General features: G+C 41.7%; 1 protein-coding gene across 6 annotated transcripts in view; it reads left to right on the top strand.

Moving 5' to 3' along the window:
* TDRD12 (tudor domain containing 12) overlaps positions 1-12,411 on the top strand; it is a 77,261-nt gene that overhangs the window by 43,931 nt on the left and 20,919 nt on the right. For 5 of the 6 annotated variants that reach the window (XR_008382974.1, XM_053604612.1, XM_053604611.1 and 2 more), the window contains 8 exons: positions 131-287; positions 1,050-1,177; positions 3,166-3,357; positions 3,597-3,725; positions 6,275-6,392; positions 7,278-7,417; positions 7,543-7,763; positions 10,909-11,008. Coding sequence is in view for 5 of the 6 variants with exons in the window: in XM_053604612.1 (XP_053460587.1) it covers positions 131-287; positions 1,050-1,177; positions 3,166-3,357; positions 3,597-3,725; positions 6,275-6,392; positions 7,278-7,417; positions 7,543-7,763; positions 10,909-11,008 (1,185 nt within the window). In the remaining variant the exon portion in view is untranslated. Of the gene's footprint in view, positions 1-130; positions 288-1,049; positions 1,178-3,165; positions 3,358-3,596; positions 3,726-6,274; positions 6,393-7,277; positions 7,418-7,542; positions 7,764-10,908; positions 11,009-12,411 lie in introns of those variants that run through there. The other variant, XM_053604614.1, reaches the window with a different exon arrangement.

Below are 12,411 nucleotides of genomic sequence, written 5' to 3'. Positions count from 1 at the left end.
TGTGATGATAGTGACCCCAGAAACTCAGGTAATGCTTACACTGTACAGAAGATGTTCTGGCTGTCTCGCATATAGTGTGTTTGAGTTCCAAGTGTTGTCCAGAATGACTTGAATTTGTTTGTCTTTGCAGCCTCTTGCAGTCATCGTGTGCCCTGGATGGAAAAAGGCTCAATTCATTTGTGAATTACTGGGAGACTATAATGTGTCCTCCAGGCCTCTTCATCCCATGTTACTGACAATCGGACTCCACAAGGATGAAGCCAAAAACATGAAGCTTCCAAGAGGGTGTAAGCATCCTTTCCACGGTGTTTGGTTTTCCCTACAGGAGACAGTGGAACCTGCCCAGGCAGGCCAGGGACCCGTAGGTGCCATGGCTGTGTGGTGATGAAGTGACGGGCGCTAGTCCAGATCTCACTGGTCAGTTACCCATGGGTATCAGGCATGAAGTCTTGGCTTGCATGTTTCACTGAGAAAACTGGGATTTCATTCATTTATCACCTGTTCACTGAACATAGTCTGCTTGTTAGGCCTAGGTCCCCCCTGCCTGGCTAGAGCATGAAGTCTGGTAGAGCCTAGGCATTTAGTCAGATGACGATGACAGGGTCATCCTGGTGTGAGTCCTGCCTCAGTCACCTGAGTGAAAAACAGCTCTGTGTTTAGTTAGAAGCCACTTCTAGGGTCGGCACTGTGGTTCATGCCTGTCATTCCAGCACTCTGGGAGGCCGAGGCAGGTGGATTGCCTGAGCTCACAAGTTCTAGAACAGCTTGAGCAAGAGTGAGACTCTGTCTCTAAAAAAAACTAGCCAGGTTTAGTGGTGGGCACCTGTAGTCCCAGCTACTCTGGAGGCTGAGGAAGGAGGATCTCTTGAGCTCTAGAATTTGATGTTGCTATGAGCTATGATGTCACAGCACTCTACCCTGGGCACATAGTGAGACTCTGTCTCAAAAGAAAAAAAAGGGCTCTTTGGGAAGTATGGGGTCTTAGCAAAGAAAATGTTAGAAAAACCTGTGGAAAATCAAAAATGTTTGTTTTTTCTTTTAAAATATAGGTGATGTGATTGTTACGACACCACATAGCCTCCTGAGACTTCTCACCTATCAAAGCTTGTTATTTCTTAGACTGTGTCACCTGGTTTTGGACGAGGTGGAAGTATTATTCTTTGAAGCTAAGGAGCAAGTAAGCATGGCATCTGTTCCAGTGTCGTCAGTCTAAAGCTGTATGTGAAGGACTGAGGGAAAGCATCTAGCTGGGCAGAAATTGGTTAACTTAACATCTTTTCCCTTTTAACTTCTGTCATGGGAGAAAATGTTGATCTGTAATGTCCTTCAATGTTAAAGTTATTTCTGAAGAGGAAAAATTCTTTCCCAGGGAGATTTTCTGAAACAGACATTTAATTAATATTCTTCTGATTGTAGAAGCAATAGTTTTTATTTTAGAATAATTGAGAAATGGAGAAAAGTGCATGAAGAAAGCCCACCTACCCTCCCCCCCGCCACGCTCCCTCTCTGAGAGGTGACCGCTTGCACCACATCAGAGCGTGTCCCTCCTCCATGAAAGCTTCCTGTCCATCGGGGGCCGCGGCTGACCGTCCAGGACGTATTTTAGGTGCTGCTCTATAACTTGTGTGGTGCAGTGAGCAGCGTTGTGAGTGTCAACACTTTCCTGTCCTACAGCATGACCGTTACTGGCCATATGGTAGTGAATTGGATGGGCATACCACAATTTGTTTTAAAACTGCCCTATTTTTTGACATTTAACATAATTTGTATATGCACATGCCTAAAGAATATGCATTCTTTTTGCACTTGTTTCCCTTAGTGAATTCCTAGGAAGGGATTAATGGATCCAAGACTGAATTCTTGTAAAGCATGCTTTGGAAGCAGTGTAACACAGTGACCTGCATTTGGGAGTGCTGGTAGCCCCACATTCAAGTGCAAGCTTTGTTCTTTACTGACTGTGGGGCTGAGCAGAATTCCTGAATTCCTCTAAAGTTTCAGGTTCTTATTTGCAAAACTAATACCCAAAATGAAAAGTCTACACTGTATAGTTGCCTTTCAGAAAACAGGCCAGTTTACACCCTGCAGCACGCTCCCTGTACTCCTGCCAGGAGGCACTTTGGCCAAGTTGTCTTTTCCAGTCTTAATGGCAAACAGCAGGCCCTGGTCAGCTCAAGTTGTAGTTCCTTGATTACATGTCAAGTTGAACACTTTATATTGATCAGTTGTGTCCATTCTCCATGAGTTGCTTGTTCATTTCCTTTTCATTTTTCTTTTTTTTTTGGAGACAGAGTGTCAGTATGTCAGCCTTGGTAGGGTGATGTGGCATCACAGCTCACAGCAACCTCCAGCTCTTGGGTTTAAGCGATTCTCTTGCCTCAGCCTCCCAAGTAGCTGGGACTACAGGCGCCTGCCACGATGCCCGACTATTTTTTGGTTGCCTTTGTCGTTGTTTAGCTGGCCTGAGCTGGATTTGAACCCACCAGCCTTGGTACATGTGATCCTCGCCGTAACCACTGTGCTACAGGCACTGAGCCTATTTCCTTTTCTTATTTTTTTGTTAGTGGGATCATCTTTTTCTAATCAGCTTTTAGAGGTTTTTATGCGGGCTAGGTGCAGTAGCTCACACCTATAATCCCAGCACTCCGGGAAGCCAAAATAGGTGGATTGCTTGAGCCCAGGAATTCGAGACCAGCATGAGCAAGACCGAGACCCTCAAATCTACTAATAATAGGAAAAAAAAACTAGCCAGGCGTTGTGACAGGTACCTGTAGTCTCAGCTACTCAGGAAGCTAAGGCAGGAGGATCGTTTGAGCCCAGGAGTTTGAGGTTGCTGTGAGCTATGATGACACCATGGCACTATACCCAGGATGACAGAGTGAGACTCTGTTTAAAAAAAAAGCAAATTATGTAAACGTGTTAATCCCTTGTTAGTCGTGCTACCTATGTTTACCAAGATGTTGCCAGTGATTTAATTTTACTTACGATGACATTTATAGGATGTTTATTGTCTTTAAATTTAACATTTTCTCTCTTTTTGGTTTCTCTCTTTGCTTTTATTTTTAGAAAATAAAAACAGAAAATGTACAATTCCTTGCAATCTTATGTTCTCTTACATGGATTCTTATTCTCTTTGAAAGTAAAAATAAAATTATACTAATTTTTTAGATGTTTGCTATATTAGATAACTTTAAAAAAAATACTGAAGTTGAAGAGCGGGAATCTGCACCACATCAGATTGTCGCAGTTGGCGTTCACTGGAGCACACATATTGAGCATTTGATCAAAGAGTTCATGAATGATCCCTACATCGTGATCACAGCTATGGAGGAGGCCGCTCTCTATGGCAGGGTCCAGCAGGTAACGTGTCGTGTGTGGGGCAGGGGGAGGGTGAGTGGCACAACAGGTAACTTACTTCATGGCTTAATATCAAGCAGTTACGGCTTTGATATCATACACAAATCTGTAATTGCATATTTGAATGTGTATTGATTTCCTGCACATTCCTTTCTATTGAGATCATCATTTATCTATGAAAAGTGAAACTGGAAAACCTTTAACATTTTAAAAATCACATTGTTTCTGTATTTCATTACCAGGTCGTGCATCTTTGCCTAGAATGTGAAAAAACTTCTACTTTACTCCAGGTTCTTGATTTTGTTCCAAGTCAAGCTCAAAAGACCTTGATTTTTACCTGCTCTGTAGCTGAAACAGACATAGTGTCTAAGGTGGGTCTATCCACATGTGAAAATGTTCTCACTGTTTGTTTAAAGGCTAGTTGAATCTCAAGTCATCAGAAAATTGAGGTAGTTATAGTTGAGTATGTGTCAGGGAAAACAGTTTTATGAGTTTACTATCAGAAGAGAATGTGGAGTCTGCTCAGTGAGGCAGGAGTCCTGGTGCTAGGGGAGGGTCTGGGCTGGTAGAACCAGCCTTTCCACGGCAGCCACACCCCCCCAGTGGGAGCAGGGCAGGCCAGGCCAGTTTTGTCTTGGCAGAGCCAAGAAAGCCATTTCTTTCTTCAAATAAAACGAAATGACTTAGAATATACTTAGCAAAGGATGTGAAAGAGAGAACTGTGAAAACCTGAGAAAAAGAAATCACAGAAGACATTAACACGTGGGAGAACACACCATGCTCATGGCTGGGAAGGATCAACATTGTGAAATGTATATACTGTCAAAGAAATCTATAGATTTAATACAATTGCCATTAAAATACCAGTATCTTACTTTGAAGATGTTAAAAAAATAATTCTACATTTTGTATGGCGCCAGAAAAAACCCTAAATAGCCAATGCTATTCTATGAAATAAGAATAAATCTGGAGGCATCATGTTAGCAGATTTCAGGTTATACTGCAAGTCCACAGTGATGAAAACAGCATAGTATTGGCATAAAAATAGAAACATAGATCTGTGGACAGAGTTGAGAACTTAAGAGGTGAAACCAGCCTCATATCACCATCTGATCTTTGATAAAGCAAATAATGGCATACACTGGGGGAAAAGAAGCCCTATTTAATCATGCTAGGAGAACTGGTTAGGCACATGTGAAAGACTGACACTGGACCCACACTGTCTCACCACTTACAAAAATTAACTCATGCTGGATAAAAGATTGAAATCTAAGACTCCAGAAGAAAGTGTGGGAAAACTCTTACCAACATAGGGATTGGGAAAGAATTTACGAAGAAGACCCCATTGGTAAGTGCAGCAGCAGCAAAGATAAATGAATGGGACCTGATGGAGTTAAAAAGCTTCTGCACAGCTAAGGATACATCAACAAAGCAAATAGCTATCAGAATAGGAGAAGATAATTCACATGTTAACAAATCTGACAAAGGGCTAATAACCAGAATTTACCAAGAACTCAAGTAAATCAACAAGAACGAACAACCCCATGAATCATTGGGCAAGAAACATAAACAGAATCTTTTCACAAGAAGACAGACAAACGGCCAACAAACACCTGAAAAATGCTCATCATCAGAGAAATGCAAATCAAAACCACTTTGAGGTATGACCTAACTGCAGTGAAAATAACCCACAGGGTCATCACAGGGTCCCAAAGCCGCAGATGCTGGTGTGGGTGCAGAGAGAAGGGACCACTCTGGTACAGCCTCTTAGAAAAATGGAGAATCCTCACAGAACTAAAAGTAGATACCCCCGCCATCTGATCTCAGAATCCCATTACTTCAGCGTCCACCCAGAAGAAGAAAAGTCATTTTACCATAAGGACGTTTGCACTTAAGTGTTTATAGCAGCTCAATTCACAGTCACCAAGATGTGGAAACAACCCAAGTGCCCATCAACCCATGAATGGATTAACAAGCTGTAGTCTGTGTATGCTGTGGAGTACTTCAGCCACTAAAAGATGGAGACTTTGCATCTTTTGTATTTACCCGAATGGGTTTAGGGAACATTCTCCTAAGTAAAGTATGACAAAGTAGAAAAGCAAGCATCTCATATATTCAAAACTATATTGAAACTAGTAGATTCACAACTACAGGCCTGCACAAGAGAAAAACAAATTCAAGAAGTAGGAAAGGGGGGCTTGGTAAGTTCTTCCCTAGCGAATACAGTGTAAGGGCACACGGCACAGAGCTCCTAGGTGGAGGACTCAACTGCACCTCGGACTTCACCTTACAAAGGCTGACAAGGTAACCTAATATGAGGTGTATGGAACCTCATATTAACCCACAACTTTTTAAAAATATATCTGATTCATAAATGCCGATATCTGTACCCTCTTGTTTTATGAAGATTAAGAAAATAACAGTAAAAGGCATTGTCATGTGGCCAGAAAGGCCAAATGAATAGGCTGAAGATTTATCCAGTTTAATCTTGTACACATTATTAATGCCAAAATGGAGAGAGGAAGCCAAACGCAAAATAAAACGACAATCAGAACATCCACCTGTCCACAGGGACGGCCTGGAAGGTACAGTCCAAAGCCCCCGTCGACAGCAGCTCCAGGTAGCTGACGTGTGCGTTACATACACACCAGGCACGTCTGTGTGCAGTATTTAAAAAGGAAGAAAAGTGGTTTTAGTGAAATGTTTATTTCACTTAAGCAAGTTTTTAGATACAAACGGTAGGATTTTGGAGATAACATTTAAGTTTACGGTCATCTCATTCTCAAGTGTTACCAGACAGTGACGTCCTGCCCTCGCAGATCACTCAAGGTGGTTATGTTGATAATCGTTGATAAAATAATTGGCTTCAAGCTTATGTTCCTGATGGTGAACTGGCTTCTTTGGTCTCATCTTTCTTTAGGTAATAGAAAGCAGTTCAATATTTTGCCTGAAAATGCATAAAGAAATGGTTTTTAGCTTAAAAAGTGTTCTAGAACAGTGGAAAAAGAAGTTAAGTCCTGGCTCTCATATCGTATTAGGTAAGAATTTTAATTTCTACTTAGGTTTCACGAAGGCTGAACTACTAAGAATCATGTCTTCAATTAATTTATGTGTCTCATCTGCAGATTTCTCATTTCCAGATTTGCTGAGAATTTATTTGTCATGTTCATTTCAAAATGAAAATTAACCTCCATTAAGATTTTGATGTTGAGGTGAATCTGGGTTCTCCCAGGGCTCTCAGGTCAGTAGGTGGCAACCCTTACTCGAGACAGTCTTCCTGGAGTCTTAGCTGAAGGGTCACCGTCACATAGGTGTGGGTAGGTGTACTTACATGCCTGCATGAAATGAGCTCGTAAGTGATCTGCACCTTTAATATTAGAAGTATAAGGCCGGGGGGCGCAGTGGCTCATGCCTGTAATCATAACACTTTGGGAGGCTGAACTCAGAGGAGTTGGAAACCAGCCTGAGCAAGAGTGAGACCCTATCTCTACTAAAAATAGAAAAACTAGTCTGGCTTTGTGGCAGGTGCCTGTAGTCCCAGCTACTTGGGAGGCTGTGGCAGTAAGATCACTTGAGTCCAAGAATTTGAGGTGGCTGTGACCTATGATGCCACGGCACTTTATCCAGGGTGACAGAGAGAGACTGTGTCTCTCTCTACATATATTAGAAGTATAAAAGTCAACATGTGCAAAGTAAGTGAAAAAATATACCAGCATCCTGGATTTCTAACAGGAAAGAGGCATTTTTCAAGCTAAAAGGAGACTACTTTCTCTGGAATTTAATCACGGGCTGTGGCATTTTGGCGAGGGAAATGGGAAGTTCTTTGCATAGAAATGTGCTGCGTTGTGGATACTGGAACTGCCTGTTAAAGTGAGTGCAGTGAACCCCCGCTCATGCGAAATTGTTGGAACCCTTTTTTCCAGCTTTAACCGACGATTGTGTGCCACTCCTGGCCATCACCGATGCCACACGTGTGATTCACTTCAGCTTCCCTTCCTCACCAAAAATTTTTGGTGGCCGCCTGTATTGCATGTCCGATCATTTTCAGAGTTTACCTGAACAGGTTTGATGAATTTATCTCCAATATTCCACCAGCATTTTCTGTGTAATGATAATTCCAAGTCTGCAGAGTTTCCCTATTTAGACTAGTACGGGTGATTCGCTACCTTTACTCACTTCTGTTTTAAGGGTTCTCCTGCAGAACAGGGAGATAGAAAAACCAAATCTGTCTTGCTGCTGACGGAGAGAAACGCGGGCCACGCAGTTGGTGTCCTACGCTACTTGGAGCGAGCAGATGCCAAAGTCCCGACTGAGCTGTATGAGTTTACGGCAGGGGTTCTGGAAGCCAAGGAAGATAAAAAAGCCAGAAGGCCTCTTTGTCCATATCTCAAGGCCTTTGGATTTTGCAAGTAAGCCAGTGTTCCTTTTTTTAAAAAATGGAGGTATAACATGCAGTGAAGTGCACAGATACGACAAGTTGACAGAGTACTGACTTGTCACGTACCCGTGTAAACTGCCAATCAGCTCTGCGGGAGCACCGGCATCCTGCACACCCTGCTGGTGTGCACTGCCTGGATGCCCACCCACTGGAGGGCGTCAACGCTCATTAAATCTGCTTGTTTTGGACTTCATATAAATGGTAATTGACATTTGGCTTCTTTCCCTCAACCTAACATCTGTGACACTCACCTGTATTGCTATGTGTGCCCTTATTTTATTTTATTTTATTTGTGACTCCATATTCCATTGTGTGAATATATCACAGTGTGTGTTTCCATTCTCCTGGTGGGCCTGTGGGTGGCTTCCAGTTTGGGACTATTGTGTATGAAGCTGACATGAGCACCTTTTGTGGAAACGTGCCCATTTCTCCTGGGGACGTTCTCAGGAGCAGAATTGCTACACTGTGGGGTAGGTATATGTTTAGCACTTGTAAAATGGTTGACCACTTCATAACCCTGTCAATACTACTATTGTATGACAATTTGAGTTGCTCCACCTCATGGCCAAGACTTAGCATTTGTGTAGCAGTGTCACCATTGTGATTTTAATTCACATTTCCCTAATGGTTAATGATATGCTTGTGGGACATTTGGTTGTCTGCTTTTTGTGACTTATGACATACTTTTTAGGTCTTTTGCCCGTTTTAAAAAGGACAGGCGTCATGCCTATAATCCTAGCACTATGGGAAGCCAAGGCAGGTAGATTGCCTGAGCTCACAAGTTTGAGACCAGCCTGAGCCAGAGCAAAACCTCGTCTGTGAAAATAGCTGGGTGTTGTGGCAGGCACCTGTAGTCCCAGCTACTTAGGAGGCTGAGGCAAGTGAATCACCTAAGCCCCAAGAGTTTAAGGTTACTGTGAGTTGCGATGCCACGGCACTCTACCAAGGGTGATGAGACTCTGTCTCAAAAATAAATAAATAAAAGGCCACACACAGTGGCTTAGGCCTGTAATCCTAGCACTTGGAAGGCTGAGGTGAGTAGATTGCCTGAGCCAAAGTGAGACCTCGTTTCTGAAAATAGCTGGGCATTGTGCCAGGTGCTGGTAGTCCCAGCTACTTGTGAGGCTGAGGCAAGAGTATTGTTTGAGCCCAAGAGTTTGAGGTTTCTGTGAGCTGTTATGCCACAGCACTCTATCCAGGGCCACAAAATGAGAGTCTGTCTATAAATAAGTAAGTAAGTAAGGCCAGGTGTAGTGGCTCATACCTATAATCTCAGCACTTTGGGAAGACGAGGCAGGAGGATTGCTTCAGACCAGAAGCTTAAGACCAGCCTGGGCAACATGGCAAGATCCTGTCTCTACAAAAAATTGTTTTAATTTATCTGGGTACAATGATGTGCACTTGTGGTCCTAGTTACTTGGAAGGCTGAGGCAGGAGCATGGCTTGAGCCCAGAGTTTGAGGTTACACTGAGCCATGATTGTGCCACAGCACTCCAGGCTGGGTAACAAAGTGAGGTCCTGTCTCAAAAAGAAAAATGGAAGTGTTTATCTTTTTACTCTTAATTTGTGGGAGTGATTTATATATCGTAGGTCAAGTGCTTTGTCTGATACATGCATTGAAAGTATCTCCTCCCAGACTGTGGCTTGCCTTTTCACTCTTTTCATGAACAGATATTTTTAATTTTGATAAAGTATTTTATGGGTTTTTTTGTGTGTATCCTTTATATAAGAAATATTTGCTTATTTCAGGATCATAAAAGCATTCTCCTATATTTTCTTCTAGAAGCTTTATATGTTTAGCTTTCAGAACTATAATCCATACTGAGACAATGTGTGTGTGTAGTGTGAGGAACAGAGCAAGGTTGTCCTTTTTCACATGGGTGATCATCTGCTCCAGCAGCATTTACTTCAGTCATCTTACTGTTCTCCCTGAACTGGTGCCTTTGATGTAAACCAGGTGATAGCATTTGTGGTTTGTTTTTGCACTCTGTTCTTTACATTGATTGGTATATTTGCCCATCTTTAACCAGTTTTATTTTATTTATTTATCTATATATATCCATATAGATATAGATATAGATATATTTTTTTGAGACAAAGCCTCAAGCTATTGCCCTGGGTAGAGTGCTGTGGCATCACAGCTCACAGCAACCTCCAATTCCTGGGCTCAAGTGAGTCTCCTGCCTCTGCCTCCCAAATAGCTACAGGCGTCTGCCACAATGCCTGGATATTTTTTTCTTTGGTTACAGCTATCGTTGTTGGTGGGCCTGGGCTGGATTCAAACCCGCTAGCTCAGGTGTATGTGGCTGGTGCCTTAGCTGCTTAAGCCGTAGGTGCCGAGCCCTTAACCAGTTTTAGAATAGACTTGTCAGTTTCTTCAAAAACCCTGCTAGAATTTCATAGGGACTGATTCATTCTTAGGTCAATTTGGAGAGCATGGCCTGGCATGGTGGCACATGCCTGTGGTCCCAACTACTTGGGAGGCTGAGGTGGGAGAACCACTTGAGCCCAGGAGTTCAAGGCCAACCTGGCAGCATAGCAAGATTTCATCTCTAAAAAAATCAACAACAAAAAAAAAAAAGTAAAAAAAAAACAAATTTTTTTTTATTTGGAGAACATGAATAGCTCAACAGTTGTGAGGCCCCTCTGCCTGGTCCAGACGTGACACCCCTACGTGTTGTCAGCAGCACTTCTCTTTATTTCTTTAAATAGAATATTGAATTTTAAAAATCCAACTTAATCTGTTTCTCAGTTTGGAAATAGTGTTATACTGAAGGAATGGCTTCTGGGTTGGAAGCTAATTGGCCTTTGCCGTGGGTCATGTGGTACGGTTCTATTTCCAGGTTTTATTTTGGAACTATATTTTGTTCACTTACATAATACATTTAAATCTGTCTAGAGAAAAAATGACATTGGCTGTTAGTTTTTTCAGTGTTAATTACATTTTAGTAGCCCATTTCACTTACATATTGTTAGTGTCATCAGAAGTGTTTCATATGTTTCCTTAACTTTTAGGGTGCTTGGAATAAAAGATTTCTGATTTAAGTTGCAGATTAATTTTCTGAAAATCTATTTTAATAGTTTTCTTCTAGTTTTAAAATCTATTTTTTTTCCAGAGACAATAGAATCTGTCCTGACCGACACCATATTAATCCAGAGATGGACATGCCGAGGAGATTATCCACCCAAACTCTACCTGCGTCTGGATACATTAAAGTAAGTTTTGTTAAAGATCTTTTGTCTGATGTTTAATGGTCATTTTAGTGAACATGTTTTATTACTTTTAAGCAGCAGATCTTCATAGAGTGCACTCAGGACCTACAGTGGTCGGTAGGAAGGCCCCACTGTTAATCTCACAGTAGGTGACTTAGGTGGTGCCTTGTTTTGGGCCCCAGTTTATTTATAAAACTAAGATTGAATTGGATAAATGGATGACAGTTACAGGATTTTTTTTTTTTTTTAGTCATTTTTTGAAAAAATTTTTTTCCTTTGGGGGCTATTAAAAATAACACAGCGATTACATGAATCTTTCCAAGACATACTCCTTTAGGACAGTGGTTCTCAACTTTCCTAATGCTGAGATCCTTTAATACAGTTTCTATGGGTTGTGACCCACAGGTTGAGAACTTTTGCTTTGGGAGAATTCTAAGATGCCAGTAGAATTGCCAAGTGAAGAGTGTCATTTTCCCTCAAATCCTTTTCATTAATTTCTTCATTTATTTTTGAGTATTAAATTTTTCTCTTTTATACCTCTTTCCCTTAATGTGGTACTAGTTGCCTGGGGCTGTTATAACAGTTATCACAGTTGTTGACTTAAAAACTTAAAACAATGCAAATTTCTTCTCTCCTGGTTCTGGAGGCCAGAAGCCAGAAATCAGTGTCCACACCTGTGCTCCCTGTGCCTGCAGTCTGGCCCAGCCTCTTGCAGCCTCTGTGGCTCCAGGCAGCCGCATCACTCTGATCTTTTGCAGCTGTACTTTGGAAAAATAACTGTTATCTTGGGCCACACATCAGATACACAAACACGAATGAAAGCTGATTAGCAAAAAAGAGAAAGGTTCATGCACACTTTCTGGGATACTGGACACCACAGATAAGCAAAAATAATCTTCACAAAGTTAGCATGTGGCCCAGTGGCTGCAGGGTGCCACCCCTGCCTGTCTTCACCGTGATTTCTCCCGCTCTGTGTCTCTCAGGAAGAACACTTACCCACCTCACTGGAGAGGCTAAATTACACCTGCCAAGACCCTTCTTTCACATCAGCTGACAGTCACAGTGACCTAGGGGATTAGAAGGGGCACCTGTCTTCTTCGAGAATTACCACCCAACCCACTACAGTTTTCATTACTGAAATAATTTTTTCTTTAATTTATAATTCTTTTCTGAGTTCTGTCCCTTTGGTTCTTAAGTTTTTCTAATTCTTATTTCTGTTATTTTATAAATGTGTCATTTTCTTAGTTAACAAGCTAAAAGTCAGCTTGTTTTGAAATTGTCACAGTTTTGATCTATTTGGTGCCTAGGTCTTCGTAATGACTTTCATTGTCCCTAGGGACTGTTATTCTGCTCTTCTTTCTCTTTTATTTTATTATAGTTTTATTTACATATTATTATTATCATCT

This window comes from Nycticebus coucang, chromosome 10 (assembly GCF_027406575.1).
Source record: "Nycticebus coucang isolate mNycCou1 chromosome 10, mNycCou1.pri, whole genome shotgun sequence".
Classification (NCBI taxonomy): domain Eukaryota; kingdom Metazoa; phylum Chordata; class Mammalia; order Primates; family Lorisidae; genus Nycticebus; species Nycticebus coucang.
The sequence above is the reverse complement of the archived record's forward strand: the minus strand, read 5'-3'. Positions and strand labels throughout refer to the sequence as shown.